This window comes from Corvus moneduloides, chromosome 20 (genome assembly GCF_009650955.1).
Source record: "Corvus moneduloides isolate bCorMon1 chromosome 20, bCorMon1.pri, whole genome shotgun sequence".
NCBI classification, from domain to species: Eukaryota; Metazoa; Chordata; class Aves; order Passeriformes; family Corvidae; genus Corvus; species Corvus moneduloides.
The window spans coordinates 3,082,438-3,108,721 of record NC_045495.1 but is presented as its reverse complement, the minus strand read 5'-3'; the positions used below and the strand labels follow the sequence as shown (position 1 = coordinate 3,108,721).

The 26,284-nt window shown below is 44.9% G+C and overlaps 1 protein-coding gene across 2 annotated transcripts in view; it reads left to right on the top strand.

Annotated features, from left to right (window-relative positions):
* The window catches only part of VPS53 (VPS53 subunit of GARP complex), a 61,476-nt gene that overhangs the window by 16,011 nt on the left and 19,181 nt on the right, over positions 1–26,284 (top strand). For both annotated transcript variants that reach the window (XM_032129897.1, XM_032129898.1), the window contains 12 exons: positions 1,478–1,564; positions 1,813–1,928; positions 3,045–3,164; positions 8,519–8,597; positions 9,500–9,643; positions 10,962–11,104; positions 11,749–11,890; positions 13,322–13,423; positions 16,683–16,777; positions 21,330–21,572; positions 23,004–23,151; positions 24,014–24,096. In XM_032129897.1, coding sequence (XP_031985788.1) covers positions 1,478–1,564; positions 1,813–1,928; positions 3,045–3,164; positions 8,519–8,597; positions 9,500–9,643; positions 10,962–11,104; positions 11,749–11,890; positions 13,322–13,423; positions 16,683–16,777; positions 21,330–21,572; positions 23,004–23,151; positions 24,014–24,096 — 1,502 coding nt within the window. The remainder of the gene's footprint in view (positions 1–1,477; positions 1,565–1,812; positions 1,929–3,044; positions 3,165–8,518; positions 8,598–9,499; positions 9,644–10,961; positions 11,105–11,748; positions 11,891–13,321; positions 13,424–16,682; positions 16,778–21,329; positions 21,573–23,003; positions 23,152–24,013; positions 24,097–26,284) is intronic.

The following is a 26,284-nucleotide window of genomic DNA, read 5'->3' as shown; positions in this document are numbered from 1 at the left end:
TGCAGAAAAATTAGCATTTGCCATTAGTGCTGAAGCAAAGGGAAACACAGCAATTGGCACCTGTGAAGAATTTCAGGGTGGTTCTTTAATTTTGTACAGACCTGTCCAAAGCTCAGACTGTGCAGGACCATTGCTGCTTGCTTAATAACCCACTTGAGTAATGTGCGGCAGGCCTGAGTACAGAGACAGAGCTAAAGATGTTGAAAGGAGCGTTCTTTGCTTCTTTGCTTTGCACTTTATCCACAAGCATTTAAATGGAGGAGAAAATCGTTCTTAAAGGTGACTGGTGCTCAAGGAGAGGCTGCTGGGGGTGTTCAGCCCTGGTGCAGCCACCCTGCAGCACATTTTTGTGTGTTCATGTCCCTCAGTGAACATCTGTCTGGCAACTCTGTGACACCAATCGATAAAGTGTTAACTTCCACATGATTCAGAAGATATTTCAGAGGAGACTTCCCCCCCCCCCCAGCCTCTGGAAAATGATTTATAAACCATCTCCAACTTTAATACTTTTATTATAACCCAGCTATATTCCAGCAAAAGCTGCTGGCAGATAGTTTCCTCATCCATTTCCAAATGAAGATGTGTTAAATTTATTTGCTGAAGGAACTTGTAGCTTGTGCTGTAACCTTGGTCATGGGACTGGATATAAAAACAGAGGGATAGAAGCCCACTTAACAGCGGGAAACAAAGTGGAGCTGGAGCTGGAAATGTTATCAGACTGGGAAGGCAAAATGTGTTGAATTACTTCAGAAGGCAAATTTTGGACATGTGATTTTGGACATGTGGCTTCGCTCACTGAATCCACGTGTGGTTCACACTGGTTGTGTGAGGTCAGGGTGTGCCATGGTTGTAATAAAAGGGACCAGGTGCCACAGAAAATAGCACTAAAATCCTGGTGAGATCCATTTCCTGGGCTTGACCTCTTTACCTGCCAAACCTGTGCTTAGAAAGAGCCATTCCTGCTGCAGGTGGGTGGGAGGCTGAGCTGCCCATTCCAAAGGAATCAGCGTCATGCTTTCCACCAGGATAATATCCTGCTAATTCAGCAAGGGGTTTAGGCAAGCACTCAGTGTTCTAGATGTGCATTTTTTCTTTATAATTAATGAAGAGCATAAGGGTCTTGTGGAGGTTTCATTTTTCTGCTCTAAATATGCGTTGATCAGGAGTTCTACCTATTTTTCCACACTTAGTGTGTCAAAATATAATCCAGTAACCTTAAAGAGCTGCTTTCATAGAATGTCTTGATGAAATTTTGCCAAAGCACTATTGTAAAATGGATACTGAAACCCTGGCCCACTCAGGTTCAATATTCCAACATGGTACACTGACTTTTGTTGTGCTGATGTTTTCTTTGTAAGAAAGCTGCTCCCCTGCACTGCCCCAGCCCCAGGGACTGTTAAGAGCAACTGTGTATTTCTTAGAAAGGTGAAAACTGAATGCAGATTTTCTTTCCACTCTGACCTTGTTTCTTTTCCAGGCCCTGGAAGAAGCCCAGAAAGCCATTCAACAGCTCTTCGGTAAAATTAAGGATATTAAAGACAAGGCTGAAAAATCTGAACAAATGGTGAGCAGCACTTTCTTTCTGGCCTTTGTGAGGCAGAGGACACTGACTTCTCCTGTCAGTTTTTTGTTTTTGTCCTTGGTCCTGACTGGTTGGTAATTTCCTCCTGAGCCTGTGTTGAACCTGTAGTGTTCACAGGGCTGCTGAGCTGACACCTCCACAGTCCCAAAGAGGGGAGAGTGGCTTCTTCTCTCCTGAAAATGTTATTGCTGTGGCTTGATATTTAACCAGAATCCTTTTTCATTCACTAGGTGAAGGAAATCACCCGGGATATCAAGCAGCTGGATCATGCCAAGCGTCACCTGACCACCTCCATCACCACCCTCAACCATCTCCACATGCTGGCAGGGGGGGTGGATTCTCTGGAGTAAGTGTGGGTATTTTTGGTGGTGCTTTGACACCACTGCTGAGTTGTGAAGTTTGTGCAGTGTTCTCTATGGGTCTGTTGCAGCTGCCTGGTTTTTTGGAGGGAATTTTGCTTCACAGTCTGGATTTCTGCTGGCAGATCCTTTCCGTGTTGCTGTGAGTGACCCTCAGCCTGTGTTGTTGTGTTTAATAGTTTGCAGCATTGATTGCTTGAATTGCTCTGTTGATCCTTGGTGATAAGGAATGAGTCTGGCTTCATTGAGGAGTAAGGCAGCCCATTAGGATTCCTAACTCTTGGGAATTTGGGAGAATTTTTATCAGTCTTGCATCTAAAAACTGCAATGAGTTTTGGTAAAGGTCTACTCTAGTTTTCTAGCCTGAGTTTAAGGAAACCTTGCAGCTTGTACTGTGTATGAATTGGGGGTTAAATATTTCTAATAATCCATTGTGGGTTTTTTAATAGGCTTGAGGAACACACAGTCTAGGAAAATACAGTTTTTTACGTGTTGCATCTGTGAAGTTGCACAGCCTGTTCTCAGTTTGTAGCAAATCCTGCACGAACGCCGGGTCATGAAGCGTTGAGAATAAAATTTTACTTAGCCTGCTGTCTCCACTGGAATGATCCTAAAGGATGACATAAAAACAAATTAACTTGATTTTCTTTTTTCGCTGTCAGTTCCCTGTGAAAGTTATTAACAGAGAAGTCAAGGCTAATGGCTTTTCAGCGTCATTCTCCTCCAGAGAAGCTTTAGCTCACACTTTGTGTGTAATGACGAATGGCTTCACTCAGGTCATTACAGTGAAATAACATTTACTGCCTCCGGACCCATACTGGGAAGCGGATGCATTCAGTAGTTTACATGTTCCTTGCCAAGTGTTGCTTTTGACATTTCTGGTTTTTTGAGGCATTGTTAGATGCGTGCCAGATTGGTTTATTTTAGCATGGGTTAAGTGAAATTTTAATGCTGCGGTGGAATGTTAATGAAGAGCTGTGTATTTTAGAAAAATAAATGTCAATAGGGACCAGCATGACCCAGTGGGCATGAAGTAACCTGTGGAATTACCACCCAGGATTTTCATTGAATCTGCCCTTGTAAATCCTTAATTTCCTCTGCAGGGCTATGACCAGGAGGAGACAGTATGGGGAAGTTGCCAACCTTCTCCAAGGTGTCGTGAACGTGTTGGAGCACTTCAACAAATACATGGGGATCCCTCAGATTCGACAGCTCTCTGAGAGGTAAAAGGTTCAAACCCATAGCACTTCCTTTCCTGCTGGGAAGGAAGGGTAAGAAATGTCTTAGGCAGATCCAGAGTCTCAAGGATGTGAAGTCTGGACATGGTCCTCGGAGCTTCTTTACAGCCAAAACAAACAGGTTAAAATGGGACAGAGTTTGCTCAAATCTGGAGTAGCCCATTCTGTTAAATAACAGTAATCAGTGGGGATGTAACTTGCTCTGTGCTTTTTACTGGCTGGCTTTTCATTTTCTTACCTGGAGGAACCTGTGGAAGTGCAAATTGTTCTGTGTGATCTTCACATGCAGGTGTTTGTGGGGAGCCCTGAGGAGATGCCTTCTGCTCTGTTCAGCTCAGTGATGGGACTCAGCAGTCTGGCATGAAGCACAAACCTATTCATGCACGTGGTGATGTCTGGGGCCCCCTTCTGCCTCAGCTGCTGCTGAGCTGCTGTCAGCCTGCAGAGCCCCAGGGCTTAGACAGGCAGGATTTCTCCTTGTGCCTTTGCCAAACTCAGTTATTCCGAGCACCTTAAGTCTCTTCTGCCAAAACCTGCTCCCATTGCCCAGTTCTGCTGAGATTTGAGGCTTATAGCCAATCTTCTTCTGCTGGGCTTGTACAGTTTTGATTTTCTGAAGCAGAGTTACACTTTAATTTGTTGAGTTTTGGTGCAACTCCCATGGCAAGTCCCCACCACCCTCAGCAGTAGCAGGTGAAGGCTCAGTGGTCACTAAGCCACTATTTCTCCTTGGTCTTGGCTTCATTTGGGGTGTGACAGCTGGGAGTTGAGGGAACAGGGCCCTCCCTGTTGTAGGGGACATTGCTGTCCCTGCCTGAGGTGACTTTGCTCATTGCAGATGTACTTGAAGGAGTCTTCCAGGTACAGTAATTATTTTTTTTTGGTGACTCCCTTTGCTAAGACAGCAGCTGGCTCCCTGTGTTGTTTAGTGATGGAAACAGAGTTTGAATGATTTGTTTGTAATGTTTTCATGTAAATCTGTTGGACTTTCTTTATGGTGTAGATACCTCTTCCAGAAAGCACAGATGGAATCCATGAAACAGAGCAAAAGAAAAATCCTCTCTGGATCTAGAGAGAGAGATGGGGCCTTGTTTAACAAAGCATTTGACCATAAGCATTTGCTTAAATGAACATGAACATCAAGGAAATGTAAACATATGTCAGTGCTTTTCTGAGTTGAGGCTGTTGTCTGTTCCAACGTTGTGCTCAGAGAGATTGCTTGCTTCATTTTCTTCCAGAGTGGTAATGCCCTTTGGGCAGAAACCCGCTGTCATTGGCCATTTTAAGGCCAAATAAAAGTTAAGGCTTGGTCCAGAATTCTGGCTCTTTTCCCCTTTCTGGTGGATGATTATTTAATACTTTTGTAGTTGCTGATTGTTACAGAAACCAATTCAAGCTCGTGCTAAAAGGCCTGGTGGTTTCGAGTCACACCAGCGAGACTGGCAAGGACATGGAGGAAAACTTCTTTTGTTTTATTCTGCCTTCAAGATAAGGATCTGAAAAGCTCGAGAAAGTCTGTTCCTCCTATTTTTAGAATTGCCTCGGCAGGGTTTTCCTTCCAGTGTTTATACAGGGCGAGCTGCACCATCTGGTAGTGATAGAGGAGGCTGCTTGTGGGGTGAAAGGAGCTGCTCTGGGGTGCTGCTGGGAGCTCCTTACTGCTCCACATGCAGGCAGAAAATTCTTACAGGGAGGTCCATGGCACCATAATTCTGCTTTTGGAGTTTGACTCCATGTCTGTGTGCTAGGGCCTGGTTTGGAGTTGATTTTTCTCTCTCTTTTGCTTGGAAATCCTTTCGTGATTCATGAAACATCAGAGGAAGTTTGCCTGGCTTCTTGCAGGGATATTTTTAGACTGTGAAATTGCTGGGGTTTGATATCTCATGGATTTGTTTTAATGGTACAAGTGAAGCCTCTAGGATGTTTGGGAAGGCAAGAAATGCTTTAGTAGATGTTGGCACAGACCTGTGACAGTAACCAATGTCTGTTATATACAATAAGCCCATTATACACACTGCTAAACGAGCAGATTCTGTTGCTTTCTGAAATAAAAAGCCTCTTTTTTCATGGTGTGAATGGAGTGAAGCCAAGTATGAATGGGAAACCATGGGAAGGAGAAGTGCCTGCTCGGTGGTGTTGGATGTGCTCTTTTCATGGGGTATTCAATTTAGGTTGCTGTTTCTGGATGCTGTGAGAAGTAATGATGTGTTTTTAATGCTGTTTTCCACCTGTTCTGTCCCTTTGAAGATAACCAAACAAAAATCCTGTAATTATTCATTGGAAACCTGGACTGAACTCTCAATTAGTTGGCTTCTTGTGCTGATCCTGTTGAGTATTGATGTAAAAATGTCACAGTTCGTATCCAAATGTAAATATTTTCCTAAGAGTGTTCCTAAAACAACTTCTAATGCGGTGCATTGGTAGCTGTTGTAGTAAACAGGAATATTTTCTTATCTCCCAATCCTCTGCTGTTTTCTGTCTGTGGAGGGAGGCACAATTAGTGGTCCCAAACCCACCCATAAAAGTGGTCTTGCAGGCCTAGCAGATAGTGGAAAAAAGCCTGGAAAGTATTTAGGAGAAAGATAATTATAAGTTTGCCACAGGAAAGCAGGCTGGCTCAGCCTCTTTTTATCTCAGCAAGCTGCCAGGCGTGGTTTAAGATTTCTGGTAGCTTTGGCTAAAGGAATTGTGGTTTCTAGTAATTGAATGTCATTTGAAACATAGCAGTGGGTTTTCTTGTTTTTATTTTCTAAAGGCGGGGGAAACGGAGAACAAGAGCCACTGATAATAAAATAAAAGTCAGAGGAACAGAAATCATTAATAGCTGGATAACCAGAGGGTTTGGCAACCCCAGGAAAAGGCAATTCCCTGCTGTGTGGGATGCAGGATGGCTGCCGGGATATCCCAGTGTGTTTCTGGGGGAACCTGCCCAGGGAAAAAAGCCTTATCAAACCCACCTGAGGCTCTGAGAGATCCTAAATCTCTTATCTGGGCTTGCTGAGCCAATTGACTTTGTGCAAGTGGTTACACACGCACACTCAGGCACATGCAGAGAGCTCCTTCAGTGCTGAATGTCGGGGCTTTTATCTCTGCAGTTTCCACTGCATGGGGAATATTCTGAATTACTGAAAAGCTGGCAGCTTTTCACAGGGGCAGTAATCTCCACAGGCTAAAGCAAGTGCCCCCTGTGTTTTCTGCCTGAGGTAGTTGAGCTCTACAGAGGTGGCAGAAAGGTTTTCTTGCTTCTGGGTGCGTGTTCATAATTGTGAAAATAATTGAGTGTGTCTGTGTGTGTGGTTATATAAAAAGTGATATTTACTGGGAGGGCACTGGGGCTCCCTGTCCTTGCTCACACACACCCCTAAACTTTTGGCTACTTGAATGGCTCTGCCTTGTCCCTCTCTTAGAAAATATGAAGGAAAAAAAAAATTCTCAAACTTATTCTCCCTGTCTGCTTTTGAGAGATTTTTTATGCAGGACCTATTTTTTAAAAAATATGTATTTTTAACATCCTACTTGAGCAAGTCATTCCTGCAAGTTTCTTAATTTAAGGATACGAGAATCCCCATTAAGACTATCCTTAAGTATTTTCCTGAATCAGAGCCTAAAACAACAAAGCTTGTGGACAGGGCTTTTAACTGCTTGACAGAGGCTCTTTTAAATTTGTCGAGTCTTCAGGAATCTGGCTGCTGCTCTTTTCAGTGCCTCCACTGTGTTGCACTGCAGCTGTTGTCAAATAGAAAGGTCCCCACAGCCACTCATAAGGAAAGAAGTATCACTGCGAACAGCTTCCAGTTGTTTATACAAACTCATTAATTTCTGTGACTCCTAATTCTACACACTTCTTGTTTCTTGATTATTTGGAAGATAAAAATTTTCAATCTGTGTTCAGTGTCTTTTTTTTTTTTTTCGGCTTTTTTCCCCCCCCTCTTCTTTTCCTGGAGAATCAAAGGGTTTGGTTCTGCAATGCTTTCTCACATGAACTGCAAGTGCTTTCTTGTAGAATTGAAGTAGGAGTAAACCTGTAGCTGAATCCTTACTGATTAAACTTCTCACTCTTATCTAAATGTATATGAGAATTCCTTTTGTTTCCCAGTTACGAAGTTGTTAACTGGGGATCTTTACCTGGAAGAGCAGAGGAGTTTCTGAACATTCCTGTGAAGCAGAGAGCTTAAGCAAGAATTATGTTTGACATTGCAGGCAGGAAGCTTTTCCAACAAAATCCCTGTAAATAAATCCTGGGGAAGGCAGGTTGTACATCCAGTTAAATCACAGATATAAAGTTATATTTCAGCCATCACTTTTAAAGGACTAGAATTTTCTGCTTTTGGCACCATGAAAGAATCCAGCATTGTCAGATCATCTCGTAGGTTTTTGCTACTAATGGAACTCAAATGGGAAGATTAAAGAAGCAGATCATCCCTTGATAAGGTGGAGGAGCCTTAAACAAGCATGAAAAAAATTCCCAAGTCTTCTCCCCACAGTCTGAGCAAACATTTTCACAACAGTAAACGTCGCCAGCCTTGCTAAAGTATCAATCTCAGTGGAAAAATCCACTGCTTTGAGTGATCAGTTTAGCCCTGAAAGCATTTCCAGTATAATAAAAACTGATGGAAGAATTCAAGGGCTGCAGAGGGATATAAGTGCATCAGTGTTTGCTTTGGCACTTTCTAGTGTGTGTAGGCATTTCCATTTCCCTAGAAGTATCAATTAAGCTGTATTGACTTTTATTTCTGGAAATTGGAAGCTTTCTTCTCTCAGCCAAATAAAGAGCAAGGTTGTGGTTTATTCTACTCCCATTTCATACCTTTGCTCTTTTGTGCTTCTCTAAGACATGGAGAATTTATAGGCTAAAACTGCTGCCAACAGTATTCATTTAGAAGTGGATCAGTACACCTGGAACTGTGAAAGGTTCATGGTGAAGATTGAGACATTGTGAAGCTTTTTACGTGTTGGAAACATATTTCTGTTGCAATGCGATCAATGTAAATGAATTTAAATGTAGATCACACTGGCATTAAAGGAACCCTGCTGATTTCTCAGCTGATTAACTGGCCCTTATTGAAATACTAAATGGCAGCAGGGCAGGAGAATCCAGGACATGTTCAGCTGCAGCCGAGGGGTCAATGCTGTGGAGAGTTGTCATTCAAGGAGCAAACACTCCCAGTTTTGACACACAGACCTTCTTAGTGTGGATGTTTCCTCTTCAGCATCCTTTGTATCCCTTCCAAACCTTCATGCAGCTGTTGGTGTCTCAGTCACCTGGCAGTGATGTTTGCAGGCAATGGGACAGGGAGGTTGTTGAGCCACTACCAAAGCCCTTTCTGTGTCCCCCTCAGGGTGAAGGCAGCACAGAGCGAGTTGGGGCAGCAGATCCTGGCTGATTTTGAGGAAGCCTTTCCTTCTCAAGGTACAAAGGTAAAGCTCTCACTTTCCCTCTTCCTCCCACTGAAAAGTGTCACTGAAAGCTGTTCAGCATACTTGGTGTTGGATCTAGTCTCATTTTTCCTCTCGATTTAGTCTCTGCCTGTTTCAGCAGTTCCTTTAGAAAGCAAAGGGTGGTTTCTCCTCGCTCCTGTCAGGAATGTGGGAGGGAAGTGCCACCCTTCCCCTGTCACACTGCACACAGCTACTGCAGAGAGGGCTGCAGCCAGTCAGGGAATGCCCCACTAATTCATGTGGGGGAGCCCCAGTGGGATTTCCTTGGGGTCTCACCCAGTCCCTGGGTATTTGTTTGTCACAAAAATTTGTGTTTTGTCCAGAGGAAGCCAAGCACAGGCTGGCTGTTGATGCAGTGCCACCAAGTTTGTCTCTGGTTTACTCAGCACAGATACAAACCATGGCTGGGGCTAAGGCACCAACTGTGCTTCCCCAACATTGTGCATCCAAACATTTGCAAACAGCAAGGGGAGTAGGTGTGAATTTGAATTTACTTCCAGGGAAACACAGGTTCTGTCTTTCAAAGTATGAACTCTGCTTGTTTCTTCATCCAGCTGACAAGTACAGGAATGAGGAAACTCTTTGGAACAGTTGGTGAAGGGCAGATCTGTGTCCATGTGAAGCAGCACCAAAACAGCCTTTTTTAAAAGAATGTTTCTAAATTTTCTGTCTTTACCATGGAAGAACTTCACAGCCAGTGAAATGGAAGCAGCTCAGTTTTCATCCAGCAGAAGAAAGATGCAGCAATAAATGAAGAGTAGCAGCAGCAAAGGGAATAATAGGAAAGGATAAACCCAAGATAACCTGAATGCAGTACAGTTTACAATCACCCATTCAACTTCTTTAACCTGAAATCATTTTCTTCCTGTTTATTTTGACAGAGGACTGGTGGGCCCAGCAACGTCCTACGTGATGCCTGCCTGGTAGCCAACGTCCTGGATCCCAGGATCAAACAGGAAATCATCAAGAAATTTATTAAACAACATCTCTCGGAGTATCTGGTCCTTTTCCAGGAAAATCAAGATGTAAGGGAAGCTTAGCAAGCTACATTTGGATTTCACATTTTGCTCTGCTGGCGTTCCCAAAATTCACGCTTCCACAGGTTCCTGTGGTGAAAAGTTTTAATCCCAAGGACTTGGAAACTGATTGTGGGTGTGATCTGGAGTGGCTGATGAGCTGTGAGTCGGTGTTATCTCTGCCAGGATGGCTTCCTCCCACCTTAGACCTCAGTTTCTTATATCACCACTAGAAATGTTTTCTCCCCTCATGTAGAAAAGAAATAAATTCATGTTAGGTTGATTGCCTGCCCTGCGAAGGGTTGAAAAATGAAACTCTGAAAATTGCAAACCCAACACCACCACCCCCAAACAAACAAGGAACGCCCTAAAATGCTTAGAAATCTGAGGGGGAGGGATTTCTAGGAAGTTAATTATCTTTGTATCTAATTTTTAGGCTTCCTGTCCTGATGCTAACAGCTTTTTAAAAGTTTACCATAACCTTCTTGAATTTGGAGAAAAAAACCCCACACAAACCAAACTCACCTTTAGATCAAAATGTATTTTATCAATTTCAAATGTTTGACATAGAATAGAGAAAAGCTAAAATGCCTAAGTTTAAATAACATTTTTCCATCAAAGATTTCTGGATTAATCTTTCTTCTTTTTGACCAGAAAGCACAATTATTGAGGGGAAAAATCCCATCATGCTCAGGTTGTAAGAATTTTAGTTGGAGTTTAAATGTGAGTTGAATGTAAGAATCCAGGAATTCCTGCACTCTCGTCCCACTGTTGACTTTAACCTCTCTGTCTGTGAAACAAAGAGGGTGGGATCAAATGAAATATTATTGGATTGAGTTTTCAATAATCTCTGCATGATTTAGGAGTACTGTTATCCTCATTTTCAACAGAACTTGCTCTCTTAATTCGCACAAGATAGGATTTTCAGTCTGGCATGTGTTTAAGCACTTGGAATCCCAGAATCGTTTAGGTTGGAAAAGACCTTTAAGATCCTCGATTCCAACCATGTCCAAGCTCAGCGCTAAACCCTGTCCCTAAGTGCCACATCCACACACCTTTTAAACCCCTCCTGGCATGGTGACTCAGCCAATTCCCTGGGCAGCCTGTTCCAGTGCTTCATAACCCTTTCAGTGAAGAGATTTTTCCTAATATCCAATCTAAACCTCCCCTTGGAGCATTCAGAGGATATTAATAGATGTCCAATCAGCTCTGATGGATCGCCCGAGCTCCTCTGCAGAGCAGCAGCAGCACAGTTCTTAATATTAGCAACTGCTGCTGCTAAAGATGCTGTTGATGCTAAAAAAAAGTTGTTGTCCATGGGATTCAGGTGGCCTGGCTGGATAAGATCGACCGGCGCTACGCCTGGATCAAGAGGCAGCTGGTGGATTACGAGGAGAAGTACGGGCGCATGTTCCCGGCGGAGTGGTGCATGACGGAGCGCATCGCCGTGGAGTTCTGCCACGTCACCAGGTGAGCCCCACGCAGCTCCTGCTGCCTCCCAGCACGCCCAGCTTCCTGGAAATAAAAGGCTGGCTTGGCTCCTGCCACACTGATCCATGTCTAAAGGCAGGCTGCAAAATATCTCTGCGGAATTGTCGGTGATTTAAAGGGAGCGAGGAGTGAAAACCCCAAGAAGCGTCGCTAAAACGGGGAGAAATTGAAGCCATGTGAAAATCAATTTTCAGTGTAACAGAGGTAAAAATCAGTAGTATTTCAGGCCAAGTGGAGTAGCATGAGCTGACTGTGGTGTGTGTGCCTCAGGCCAGGCTCTTTGCCAGCCAGAGACAGGGAAACAGAGGAAGGTGCCAGGTGGAGTCCCAGTAGTACCATTGCCTTTATTCTGGGACCCCAGTGCTTCCCAAGGCTGGCTCCTGAGGGCTTTCCCAACTGGCTGCTGCTAGGAGATGGGGTTCTATTACCCACAGAGCTCAGAACAACTGTGGTTGTGTTTGAAACAGGATCTGCAAAGCAGTTTTATGTTAGAGAGCCTCTTAGGAATTAGCCTGAATTTTGTGATGAAAGTGTCTGTGGGGAATGGACTGAGTTCCAGTGTTAGGTTTCAGATCTTTATAGAAAACCACATTTGTTTTTTCTATATCCCCTCTCTCTTGCAGGGCAGAGCTCTCTAAGATCATGCGCACGAGGGCGAAGGAGATTGAGGTGAAATTGCTTTTGTTTGCAATTCAGAGAACAACCAACTTCGAAGGGCTCCTGGCCAAGCGCTTCTCAGGCTGCACTCTTGCTGATGGCACAGTGGTAAGGGGATTTCTGAAGAGCAATCCTTTACTCAGCAGCTTTCTCAGGAGAAAGAAACCCTCTCACACATAGCTCAGGTAGTGGAGACTACAAAAGGTGTCACCTGCAGCCTCTCCTTGCACTGGGTGTTTAATGTAACTCTGCTCAGTGCCCTGTAGCTGGAAAAGTGGTTTTTTGGTTGTGTAGACTGTAGAGAAGATGGCACAGGGCTCACAAGAATAAAAATACAGTGCCTGTGTACTTTTTTTGGTTCTCCTGGGGCCCTGTGCTGTTTGAATCCGCATAGCTATGGAGAACCACGGAGTGATTATGGTGTAGTAACTGCCTTGTAATGTTTGTTCTCTACGTGTCAGTGACACGTTAGAGCTAAAAGTCCCCTCTTCTCTTCCTTTCTGGTTACCACACACTCCCCACCCACAGGGTGCCAGCTTTCAGTCCCACATTGTTGGGTCACTCTGGCTTGCAGGGACATTGGTAGCTTCTGCTTTGTCTCTTTTGGTAAATTGTAAAGGCAGAACCAAGAGAAAAAACTCAGGGAATATCTCTGGAGCCATCTCTGAGCTTTTCCTGCCTGGAATCTCAGCCCAGAGCTCTGTCAGCCAAGTGCCCTGGGAGCACAGAGCATATGTGGCTCAGAAGCCACTCTGGTTTGAGGTTGGCTTCTCTGTCCAGCTGGTGTCTTGAAGCCTACTTGGATGTGATAATTCAGCCTCCAAGGAAAGCCTGCTGGACCCATTTGTCATTTGCTGTGGGTGCTGCTAATTAAAAAGGGAAGTCCTGGAAGGTTTTTCCTCCTGTCTGAATTTAGATCTCTCAAGAATATGGCTTTATTTTTTCTGACAAATTTCGAACAAAATTTGCAGCTTTAATTAAATTTGCTTCACTGGGTTGTTATAAGTGAGGAAAACAGAAGGGGAGGGTGTGGTTTCAAATGACAGAAAATCCCATGTTTCCCCCTTTGTGACATGCCTAGAGGCTGTGCCACTCTGGCTGTCATCATCTGCCCTGTTTGATACCCAAAATGAAGGCCACCATTATAAATAGCTGGCTGGTGAGTGCAGAGGGGGGACAAGCAGTGGGAGCAGCAATTTGGGGTTTATTGCAGGTAAGGTTTTGAAGCTGCTGTTGTGGTTTATCCCAGCGGAGACCACACGCTTTGGAGTGGGGTTTGGGAGAGTGGAAATGTGACACTGGTCAGAATGGCCCTTCAGGGAGGATTCAGGCAGTGTGGGTGCAAACAGAGCAGGGGCTGAGGAATGGAGTGTGCTGGGGAGGGATGGAGAGGGAGCCAGGATCTGGTCACCTCTGTTGGGAGGAGGCAAATTGCTGGGCAACGCTTTGAAGGGCTCAGGAAAGCAAAACATGGATGCAGCTGTGTGCCAGAGGGCACAAAACTGCCTGTTCTCTAAGAAGCTTCCTCTTTTCCAACAGAAGAAGCCAGAAGTGCCACCTCCCTCCACCAACCCCTTTCTGGAGGATGAAACTGGGGCAGAGACAGATGAGATTGTGATCGAGAAAAGTGATACGGACAAAGTAAGTCTTTGAAGTTCTCGGTTGTCAGCAAGGCAGCCTCTGTCAGAATCTCCTGTGGGGCCTAAGCTTTTCCCATCCCATTGATTTGAAAAGTTTGTTTTCACAGCAATTAATTTAGTGCAGTTTTGATCCTTTGTGCAGCATTCAGGCTCCCAGTACGACCATGCTTTGCTCTGGCTCACTTCACTGAAACCAAAGCAATCTTTATTCCAGTTAATAGTGCGGAGACAATCCTGCCACGTGAGAGTGAGTTGGATTCTGTTCTAGCCTGTACAACAACAGCTCAAATGTAACTACAGGATTTCTGTCAAAGCAAGATGAAATAGCTGTTTGGGTTTTCAGATCCCCAAAGAAGCTCCTCTACAAACAGTTGCAATTCATATTTTGCCCTGTCAGCCAAGCAAACTGTCTGGAGTCACCAGGCAACTCACTGGACTTTCAAGTGTCAGCTTTAGATTTTTCACTCCAGATAAATCACTTCTGGGATTTTTATCTTTACACTGCTTTTCATCCACTACCTCTGCAAAGCAGGCAACACCTAACTGCTTGTACCAGCACAGGGCTTCCAAAGCCCTCTGCAAACATTAAAGGGTGAATGGTAAATGCAATTGTTTTAATTGGCACCAATATCAAAGGCTGTATTTTTTATGCAGCAGATGGAGGTTTTGTAAATGTTCAGTTGTGAGTTACTTGAGGCTGGTACTATCTTCTTATTTAGGGGATTTACAACCCTGTAAATGGACCATGTACAGGTGTATCCTGATCGGTGACCAGGGCCTCAGGACCTACTCAAATCCATGCCCCTGGGGAGATGAGGAGATGGTAGCTGTCCACCAGCACAGTCTGGTGCACTGCATCCCCTCCAGATTTTCACGTGAGCAGGGCAGCCCCTCTGCCTTCATCCACAGCCATAGTCCTGAAGCAGAATGATTTAAGCAAAGTTTTGCTCTTTTCACTAAAATACAGCTTGGACAGTTGGTATTGTGGGGAGTTTATCAGTGAGACAGAGATTGGGAACTTGGGGAGACACTTCCGACGCATTTTTGCTTTCCGATATCTCACGGCTGGAAGGTTGGTGTTAGGAGGTGGTGTTAGGAGGCAGGTGAAGAGATAATTGCAACAATTAGGGCTGGGTTTATTGAACAGCAGAATGCAGCAGCTCAGGAGCTTCTGAGAGAGGAATTGCTGTGCTCTTTGTACCTGGGGTGGCTGTTGTGAAGCCATCCATGGAGATATCCCTGGAAATGGTGTTGGTGGTGAGGTTGCCCTCTCCTTTTGGGAATGCCCTGTGTCAGTGTCACAGTGCTGGGCTCTGCTGCCCTGCAGCCTCCTGTGTGCCAAGTGGGCTCCAAGATTTCAGTGTCACAGTGCCAGCAGCTGCTGGGTCATTCTGAGAGTCTGGAAGTGCTGCAAGTCTCATCTGCTGCTGTCACTGCATGAACAGCAGAAGGGACACAGTGTTGAAGGGTTTTCAGTGGAAGAGCCCTTCCAAGACACCAGTCCTGAGAATTCAAGACTCTTGGGAATCTAAGAGGGAGCGCAAGAATTTTGGGGGGGAAATCCATGCTAAAAAAGCACCTCTTTTGGTAATCCTAGCAGTTGGATTTAATCTGTTTACTTTGGATAGTAATGAAAGGAAACTGGGCCAGCTGCAGACCTCCTTACTGTGACAACAGTAACCTTTTATTATTTCCATCAAACTCAAGGAGGAAATAGCTTAAACATCTGCAGCTTTTGGACAGGGTTGCACACTCAGAAATACAGCTTCACTGCTACTGTTAAAAGATTTAGTATTCCCTGCACCAGCCATGCTGGGAGCAGCGTGATGCAGAGATGCACAGAGAGCCAGGCCTGCTTCAGGAGCTGGCTCTTCCAGCCTGGTGAACATGGTGAATCTGCAGCCTCATGCTGGCACTGCCATGCCAGGGACTTGGCAAATGTGAGGTTTCTGTGGTTCCCAGCCATTGCTTTCCTCCCAGCTCCAGTGAGTGTGTGCATCAGGCAGAAATGGGCACTGGCAGAGGGATTTGGGTGGAGGATGCCCAGGTTCTGTCCCAAGGCTGTTAAAACTTACATTCTTCTCTTGGTGATGCCAGGCTCATAGAGGTGGTCTGGCCTCCATAAAACCATTTTCTCACTTTAGGTTTGCAGCCATAAGTTGAGCTTCGTCGTCTGGGGTTGAACTATTGCTGAGAAATGTTTGCCCTGTCACACTCTGGTAGTTCTGCCACATTCTTAGTGCCAACTCCTCTGTTGTTTAGGAGAGAAAGTCCTTTAGGCTCTCTCATTTTGCTGCTTTTGTTTGGCTTTTATTGCACTAAAAAAAAAAAAATCAGCTGGAAAAATTCATATCTTCATTGGCTGGGAGCTGATCTTGGCTTTTTGTGGGGAGAGAAGCAAGAATTCCATTCCAGAGTCACTGCAGCGCTCTTTGCAGCCAGTGAAAAGTTGCTGGTTTGCTGGGAAGCAACAAGAGAAATTACCTATCAGTAAAAAATAATAACAATCTAGCTGTAGGGCAAAAAGGAGCTTAAAGACCCTGCCCAGCCTGGTGCTTACACATGCACAAATTTAAGTGTGTGAGTAGTCCCAGTGGCTTTGGTGAGCTGAGCTTGGCCATGGTTAGAGTGCAGCACTAAGATGAGGGTAAATAGGATGGCTCCCAAATGGCACATGTGCTTAATGCTCTTAATGTGATTTAAAAATAGAAATCTTTGCATCCCCAGAAAGAAGTTTCGCAGTGAAAGCAGGCCTGTAGTGTTGCCTGTATAATTCTGGCTCCTCCAGTAATTACATGCTGTTTATCTAAATAAAATTCACTCAGATGAAGCCTGTAACTTTGAGTTATTACCCTTGATATTCCAAAATGTAAGAATTCTTCAATCTTGCTTCCAATGAACTGCTGCATTTGATTTCAGAGGGGACTAGTGGAGCCTTGTTACTGCTTGAAGGATTCAGGGAGTTTTATTTGCAAACTGCATTAAGATTCTTCAGCTGAAACCTGTTAGCACAGAGCAGCCTTCTCTTTAAGGCTAAGAATATTTTATAAGTGGAAAGATAATTCCTTGGATTGCTAACAGCTCTCCAAGAAGGAGGGGAGACTTGGATATAATGACATTTATATGCTTTGATTGTTTGACAGCAAGTTTCTGTGTTGCAGTATCTCTAAAGATTTATATCCTTCTGTGATGTTGCATTGCTGTTCCTTCAAGGTCTTACAGGGCAGGTTTGAACCAACACTCTGAATGTTTTCTTGCAGCCAAAGAAGCCAAAGGTCCCTGACAATCCTTTCCATGGCATTGTTTCCAAGTGCTTTGAGCCTCACCTTTATGTGTATATTGAGTCCCAGGACAAGTGAGTAACCAGCCTGAGTTTTGGGGTTCGTTTGCTTCCGGACGTGTTGGGTTGTACTGGATTCTGTACTCAAGCTGCAGAAAATTAATTTATTGAAACTCTGCTGCCTGATTTCATCAGAAGCAGTGATTGTGGTTTGAGAAACTTTGAGTGGGACCTTTGCTTGGACAAAATGAGTGTTCAGAGGGCTGTGGAGTTTGGTTTTGTGTGTAATTGCAAAGGGCTGCAGGAGTGGTGCCCGCTGCCTTTCTGGGGAAGAGGCTTTGTATTCCTGAAATTACTTCTGTTGCCTCTGCAATTCCCACTGCAGACATATGTCTTTCTTTCATCTCATGTCTTCCACAAATGATAGGGTTGGGTTTTCTGTAAAATACATATGTGGCTTTGTGGCAGAGGAGTTGCAAGATTTGCTTTGTAGAAATAAGTTATTTGAGATCCTTAGATGAAAGCTGCTGTAGATGAGCTGGCTGTAAGATAACGTTATCATTGCTCACAGATTGGGACTTTGTCAGGGCCTTTAATCCCTGGCACCCTTCTTCATTTTCCTCTTTGACTTGCAGCAAAACAATTCCAATGAAAGGAGTTTTCAGAGCTCTCACCACACTTTCTTGTGCACCTTGATTCACACCAGGGTTTAAATAACATCTCAGTAACAACTGCAGTGCCACCTGAGAGAGGAGATAGTTGAAAAAGGTTCAATTTAGTCTTTTAACAAAGATTAGTGGCTGGAAAGGAGAAGGAGGTGCCTGCTTCATGTATCTGCGTGCTCTTCTGTCTTCCAAGGCTTTACACATGAGAGGGTGTGTAACTCGAGGCTTGTAGTGTCCTGATTTTGTCCAAACTCCATGATAACCATCTTGAAAAAGCTTTTCCATGTCCCATCAACTTTTTATGCTTAAAAAAAACCCCCATTAAATAGTTGAAACCTTGCACAGTGGTGTGTCCTGCTGGGTCTAGGTTCTGCTCTGCAGCCTAACAAAGGGAAACTGATATTTCCCTCTGCCCTCAGCCAACTGAGCACAGACTTGTTTGAGTATTTCTTCCCTTCTCACTGGGGGCCATTTTAATCCCCATTTTGGTAATTCTACCCCACTGTGCTCCTAGCCCCTTCAGTTGCCTTTTTTTTTTTTCTCCTTTTCCTTTACAATCCTGAGATGTTTTATATTAGCTTTATAGCCACAGGCTGCAGGGAGTTCAAAGAAAAACTGCCACAGTATTCCCCATGCTGCCCCTGGCTGCCAAGAATTGCTTTCCTTCATGGTTTTCTCTCTTCTTCCTTTGATTGAACTGTTGAGGAATCTGTTGCCGATGCCTGAAAATGAGATGTTGCTTAGATCATTAAGTGTATGTTTGAGCTCTGAATAGTGAGAGTAGCATGATGGTTTTGTTCATCATTGCCTTAAATCTGTGGCAGAAAAAAGCCTGGACGTTTTCTGCCAAAAAAATTGTTTCCATACCCATTTAAAGAAACACACTGCCAAAATCTGTAGCAGTTTAAGAGGAGACACCTGAAAGAAAGAGTTTAAAGATGCTGCTCTCCACCCTCAGCTGCAGAGTAAATATCAGATTTCTGAACAGCAAAGCAGATTTCATTCCTGCCCCTCTGGGATGTGCGTCTTTAGCTCTCCTTTGTGGTCAGCTGGAGCAGCAGGAGCACACAGACGTGAGCTGAGCTGTTCTGCTGGAGAGAAGGAAGAGCTCTGTCAGGGCTGCAGGGCTGAGAGTGTGCAGAGCCCTCCTTAAATCTGCTCAAAGGCACGTCCGAGTCGAGAGTGCTCGGAAAACTGGCACTTAGTGCTGTGTGTTTGCAGCCTCATCAGCAGAGGGGCTTCCAAAATCCCCAGTGCATGGAAACTGCTCTGCAGTGGTCCAGGTGTCTCAGTGCCATGGCCCTTCCTCGGTGCCCAGCACTGAGCACATCACTGGGCAGACCCAGTTTCCTGAGCACCCTGTTCTTCTCTCGTGCTGCTCGGGAGTTCCTGGTTCTTCTTGTGTTTGCCAGAGGTGCAGAACAGCCCTGAATAGGTTGAGTGAAGGGAAAAAAAAAAAAGGAAGAGGAATGCAGGAATGAAAAGAACCAGAATAGAATTCCCTTTATGTGATTTCATTTCATACTTTCTCTTGGTTAGATTTGGCGAGTTCTCTCTCCCAATAAATATGCTACTGTTAGGAAATACCACATCTGCACTACCAGAGAATTTTCTTGGAGTTTTTCCACAGAGTCTGTGGAGAAAATATTCATTTTCTGTAGCTCTCCTGCCTTCTTTGTGTTTCATCTCCAGCAGCTTTTTTTGCCAGACTCTCTGTGCTCCCACTGTGCCACACAAAGATTCGTGGATTTTATATCATATTTGGGCCAGCTGAGACTGATGTGAAAGTTTGCCATCAGCTGAGGTGTGCATTAATGATGTATTAGTTCTCTTAGTGCACAATATCCCGATGTTTTGCTTGCTGAAATAGGAGCAGTCCCATAGCCTGGTTTGATGGGCAGTTTTATCCAGGTTGGGATCAGAACAAGCGTGAAGCCCCAGCGTTGCTCTCCCAGCCCTTCAGAACAGCTGCATTTTCTCCTGCATCCCAGTTGACAAGACCTTGGGGGACCAGGAAAATGCAGATCCATTTCACTTCGCCTCGGAGAAGAGGAGAACACGTGGGCTAAGCATAAAGAAACAAAAGCCATTGACATTCCTGACCGTGTCTTGAGACTGAGAGGAGGCAAAAAAAAATCAAGTGACTGGTGGCTGCTAAGAAGGCTCCACTTTGTTGCCCAGCTGGAGCCAAGCACAGATGCAGAGGTGGAGATGCAGCTGTTGGATTTGACAAGGAGTGAGCCACGTCCGCTTTCCTTGAGAAGCTGCAGGAATCTGCAGCCTGCAGCACGTGTGAGCCCTCCTGCAGCAGCCATCTGTTTGGCTCTGCTACAGCTACAGAGGGAGGTAAATTCTGCTTCTCTGTGGCCCAACACAATCAATGCTTTGCTTCAGCCTTCAATTGCTCCTGCCAGTGTGGAGATTTATCACATCAGTGGAGCAGCCTGATGTTTTTACAGTGCTTGTAACACAGCCGAGGAACTGTGTGTGTGGAATCAGAGCTGTGTGCCGTGCTCAAGCAATAGGCATGGAAAAAGGGGCTACTTGTCTTTGCAACAGCCTGGCTCAAGCCAACGAGTGTTGCTCCATGATTTAGTGTCCTGATATTCCAAGCACATTTCTGTAGATAAGTTTGGCCCAGCAGATCACCCATGGTAGGAGCTCATCCATTCTGAGGCAGCAGCCTCTTAAGTTTATCAGGGAAGAGACCTGTGGGTTCTCTGGTAAACTGGAATCAGAGAGGTTTTCTCTCTCACAAGAGGGAAAGCAAAAAGGGATAGAAACTGGGGGAAAGTTGTCGTTGTTGGCGGGTTTTTCCCCTTTCACTGGCAGAGGTAAGTGAGAATGTGCTGCAGAGCCTCAGCCATTCTCCTGGGGATTTGGCTTTCTCCTTAGGAGCCCTGGATCACAGCACAGCCATTACACCCTCAAAGGGGTGAAGGTTGTGCCATGGGAAGAGGAGAGCTGCAGGAAGATGGTATTCAAAATAGGAATATAAAATACAGGACCTCCTTTTGGTCGGCAGAGTACCTCTCTCATCTGAAAGGCCTGTTTCCCAAAAGCCTGACTTCTTTGAGGAAGGCTCTGTGTGTGTGTCTGGGAGAGGAGGTTTTTTGCTGGAATTCAGTTCATCTGGCAAGGGTTATTCCATGGAGCTGAGCTCTGGTGTTGGGAGAGCTGGGCTTGGTCTCCGACACGGATGTGCTGTCTCTGGAGGAGTAGGACCAGAGGAACTCCCCAACATCAGAAGATTCTCTGGTTCTGTGTTGATGGCTCTGGCCCTCTGCCATGCTCAAAAGCCTTTTTGTCCTGGTGAAAGGATGGAGTGAAGTTTATTGTTGCCTAAAGACTGAAATATTTGAGTAAGGACCAGGCTGTAATGAATCACTGGAGACAATAAGAGGGCTTTTTGGGCTTTTAAAAAGGGTCTAAGTAGGAAGTGTACTTTGTGCTCATGCTAAATAAAACTTCTTTAAAGGATGTGTGAAGTTGTGCAAAACCAGGTGGTATCCAAATGGGACCAAGAAATGGCAAATGGCACACCATTTTGAGCACATCCCTTTAAAATCCGTATTCCCCAAGGTCTCCTCCGGAGGCCGCTGGGATGGGAAGCCTGACTGTTCCTTTTCCTGGTGCCAGGAAGGAAACTTGAGCACAGGCTTTATGCACTTGCATCAAATGTGCTGAACCGAGTCCTGGCAGACCTGGGAGCTTTTATGTGTGGCTGGAGAACAGATTTGAAGCTGCCACTAAAACTCCTGAGCACAAAAGGTTCGGGCTGTGGAATTGTGTGAGCTTTGTGCTGGAAGCGTGGAGATAAGAAAGGGCTGGGGATACCCAGCTGCTAAAACCTGAACTTGCTGGTGTGACAAGACAGGGCATCTCATTGTAAGCATTATTCCCTCTTTGCACTCCAATTCCTCCCTCAATAGACTCAAACATCTTTTTGTTCCCCACCTCAGAAACCTGGGCGAGCTGATTGACAGGTTTGTGGCTGACTTCAAGGCTCAGGGTCCCCCCAAGCCCAACGTGGATGAAGGAGGAGCCGTCCTGCCCAGCTGTGCTGACCTCTTTGTGTACTACAAGAAGTGCATGGTGCAGTGCTCCCAGCTCAGCACTGGTGAGCCCATGATAGCCCTGACCACCATCTTCCAGAAGTACCTGCGGGAATATGCCTGGAAAATTCTCTCTGGGAACCTGCCCAAGTGAGTTTGGCTTCCCCAGTGCTGCACTGGGGAGCAGATGATTTGTAAAGATAATTGATAAATACATCCTGGTGAACACTTGTTTCCCTGTCAAACACCCCAGGTAGCAGCAGTAACACTCCATTTACTTTGTGGTTTTCTCCAAAGTTCAGTTTCTTGCACTGAGGAAAAAGCAGGAGAGCAAATGGGCAGGCACACATTGTTTTTCTTTCAAGGGCCCCTGGAGAATAGCTTCATATTTGGCTTTGATTAGCTGCCAGATTTGCAGTTTCTTGAAGTTCCTTTTGAAATGCCAGCCCAAGTCTCTTCAGAGAGGCCTGGCTTTCAGAATTGCTACTTGGGTAACCAGTTCATACTGTGATTCTCAGCTGCCTTAGTCCAACATCTTCATATGGTAACTTATAATGAAGGTGATTTACTTCTGTGGTGCTAAAGTGCTTACCTGTACCTCCCTCTGCTCTGGAACATTTGATCTCTGTATAAGTAAGATATGTAGATGTAAATCCAGTGAAAGTACAGGAAATCATAATGAGTTTGTACCAACATGTGTCAGCATAGAGGCTAAAGGTGCTCTTGAGATGTTGCCAAAACTCCACTGCAGATGATTTTATTTGCTATTTACCATCTTAACTTTGTTTCCTTTGTAAACCTGGGAGCAGAAGAAATGACTTTCTGAAAACAGTAAAATCTTTCACAGATGGATGGGGAGAGGGTTCCATCCAGACAAGTGGAAAGATAAATTTAATGTGTGTTCTCCATCAGACCTCAGTTGCATTCTTTATCCACGTTTTTTTGAGTGCTCCATTTTTGCTGTCCAAGATAAATATCACTGTCCTATTTTTTTTTTTAATGGATTTGGATTATAAAGAGTTGAGAGGTAGGGAATTTCCTGCCTCTAAACTGCTCTGAGTCTTTCTTTGTTGGTACATGAATGTTGATCACTGGGAGACAGTGGAGGGGAAGGCACATCTTCTATAATTTACTTTGTTGATAACATCAGCTTTTAAAAAAAGTTGCCAAAGTCTCAAATGCATGTGGGCAGCTGTTTAGTGCTGCAAAGATAAATATGACAAGTTTCCTGATAGTTCTGAGATTCTTCTGTAATCTTTAATTAGATTTTGAATAACTGGCAGTGAAGGTGAAGCTACCTGGGGAAGGCTGTGTTCCACTTGCATCCTAATCTATTTTCTTGTCAATGAGTCAGTTGTCCTTTGCTTGAAGACCTGGTACAAAGCTATTTGTAAAAGAAATTCCTTCACCAAAAGAGCAGTTGTGGGTTTGATGTCCTGTGTTGCACAGGGTGTTGGGCTTTGTGGTCCTAAAGCCTTTTTATGGCATTGAAATCCAGCAGTAATTTTGCACTCGGTGTGTCTGTACACCCAAAAACCACACAGGTTTTATCTGTTGGTTTGTTTTTTTTTTTTTTTCCAGGACAACCAGCAGCAGTGGTGGGCTCACCATCACAAGTTTGCTGAAAGAAAAGGAAGGCTCTGAAGTGGCAAAGTTTACTTTAGAAGAGCTCTGCCTCATTTGCAGCATCCTAAGTACTGCAGAGTACTGCCTGGCCACCACCCAGCAGGTCAGTTTTCCTCTGAGGGGGCACCCAGCCCCTCTTCTGTGCTGCTGTGGAGACTGGGAGAGCCAAAAGTACAAAAATATCCATTGATTATTGAGCTCTACATGATTCAATATGTATTTCAAAGAAAGAAAAGTGTTGATTTTGCTGTTTCCACCTGAGAATAGTGATTTGCTTGTAATCTTGCTTTGCAGCATCAGTTTTGGGTTTGATCCTTTTCTACTTGTTACGTAATTTGTTTTGGATTGGGGACCACATTTCTTTAAAAAAAAGACTCTCGGTTCATGATCTCCCCTTCACAAATACAAGCACAACAATAATTCAAAATACTTTTGGGAAAAGACTTGCATGAAATATTGGGGCAATGTGCAGTGGAGAGAGGAGGAATTTATGCTGATGTGATTTGCAGCCGCGCTGCTCGTTACATTCAGGTGCTTCCAAAATGCCATAGGTCGGGAATGAGCTGTGATGTTTGGCTGCATCCAGGCTTCTCCACCACTAGGTCTGGCAATCCTCCTCCTCCTCTGCAGTTTGGGCACAGGCAGAGTGTTGAGAAACATCTTTATTAGCAGGACAGATGCCACAGTGCTAAGCTAGTACGGTAGCATGTCATGCTAGAGTTACATATTTGACCTTGGAGCTTTAATTCTTTGAGGACGTGGAGCCACCATGGCCCATCCTGGCAGATCAACGGGTCTGGGATGCCAAGAAGGAAAGATTTCCAGTGTCACTGGGTGAGTTTTGGATGTAGTTTGGTCACAGATTAAGTTTTAAGAAGCTGACCTTTGCAGGGCATAAGTTTTCAAGAGCGATTATTTCGAGTTAGAAACCTGATCTCCCTGTTGCTTGTTTTGTTTCCCAATAGTTGGAAGAGAAACTCAAAGAAAAAGTGGATGCGAGCCTAATGGAGAGAATCAACCTGACAGGAGAGATGGACACTTTCAGCATGTATGTTCTCCTCCCACAGTTACCAAACATCCCCTTTTGTCAGCCAGATGGTGCTGGAGTAATAACGATCCCAGGATCTACCCAGATCCACAGCCTGGGCACAGGCATTTCCCTGGTGAGGGAATGGTATCCTCTGGCTGCTCCAAGAGCAGCACTAGTCCAGGCTTTAGCTGCTCCCTGTGGTCCAAGCCAAAGGAACAAGAGCACTGGAAAAGGGAAAGGAAATAGTGAGTTTCCATTTGAAACATCATTTGCATCTTGGCAGCTCTGAGAGGTGGCTGTTACATTTCAAGAAAGGAAGCTATTTCAGTACATCCCTTCCTGCTTTAACTTCCCCCTGTTAATCAGCAGCCTTGTCAGTATGATCAAACCCCATTGCAGATGACATAAAAGACTGATCCAATCTTATATTTGAGGATTATAATTGAGAGAAGATTATCATTCATTAAAATAACTTTTCATGTAACGGTGCTAAAAATACTCTGCTCTAACATCCCTTCCTCTCCACTCCTGACAGACAGATTGAATATTTTTTTTGAGAAGAAAATTGAGGCAAAAGTTGTTTTGCCTCATATCAGACAAAAGAGAATCTTGGCAAGACTGGGAAAATAATCCCTATCACCAGCTCCCCCTCTCTCTAAAACTAAGATTCAGCCCAGATAGCAGTAAAATGTTTTTTTCAGAAGACTTCCTTCCTGTGATGCCTCTCCTTGTGCAGTGGATGAGATCCCACTGAATCTCCATCCAGCTCTTTCACATGGTCTCAGGCTCCATTCCAGGCTGCAGAGACTCCCTTCCCTTTAGGCTGTTCTCAGACCTTTTTAAGAGTGAATCCCTGCCTGAAATCCAGGGTTGCTGTGTCCACTCAGCCAAAGCAAGCAAGGTGGCAGGGAAGGAGAAATAAAATGTGCCACACGATGGGATTTTCTTAACATGGACAAGTGGAGGGTGACTTTTGCCAGCAGGAACCAGCAACCTCGAGTGGCTGCTTAGTCTCCACAGTGGCTGCCTCACGAGGTGGTTGGTCCCAGACAGCCAATGTGAAGTGTTTTGGAAGTTGTTTAATGTATAATTCACGTTTGCTGTTTTGGGCAGCTTTAAAGTCCAGCTGACAGGGCTGATATATCTTGTAACAAAGGCTTTTAATTGACTTTCATTCTGTTCCAGTTGAGAGGGCTTTGTCCAGCCTTCTGTCAGTGTAAGTCAGAGCTATAAACCTTGCTGGCACTCGCTCGTTCAGCATCAAACAAGTTGTTTCTTCTGGGATTTGATGTCTTGTTAGGCACAGCCATAAAATAAGTGATAAAACGCTGTTTATGCACCCTGAGAAGTGTTCTTTCAGAGAAAGGCAAGTGCAGAACCACCCCAAATGTATAGAAAAGGAGGGTTTGATCCCTGGGGTGACAAAGCAGTTTCTTAAGGGAAAGTGGGAGAAACGAGCTCTTCTTAAAATTCAACAAAAGAAAAATTATTGTAATGTAAATCCAGAAATCCTTCGTTCCCACCTCCTGCCCTGTGAGGCAGCATTCAGAGAACCCCTGAAGTGTTGGGCTCACTGTAGTGAGGATTTGCTGTACTAGGACTGTACTGCTCCTTTATGGCCTCAGCTTCCCAATCCATCCCTTCTATGCATGTCAGGGACTGTCTGAGGAGTCACCCATTGCTGTGTGCTGCCTGGGGTGAGGATTTGAAGTATTTTCCTGCAGAACCAGGCTCCAAACCCTCTTGGCATGTTGTGATCTTTTGTGTTCCCAACACACTTCCTGCTGCACTGCCATCCCTCCACAGCAGGTGTTTATCTTGAAGTGCAGACAAATAGGTTCCTCTCCCTGTTTGCAAACTTGGTGCTTTCAGGTGAGAGCCTGCACTTGGTGACCCAGCTTCTGACAGACTCCTGAGTGTGGGCACACAAGTGATGGGTCATTTTCCATCCACTCAGAGCTTTGTGTTTCTCTTTGGTGCTGAACCACAGCTCTCCCCTCCCAGTCAGTGGCAGCAGGTGCCCTGCAGGAGTCAGCTGTGTCCACGGGGTGGTTATTTCAGTCTGGCTCCCTTGGCCTGGTGGAATCCCCCAGGGAGTGGATTCTGTAGTGCCCAGCAGCAGCAGAGGCACCAGCAGAAACAGTCACGGGCTTTTTTTATCCCAACGCGAGTTTTAGATCGTGTAACTTGAAGCCTGGAGTCACTT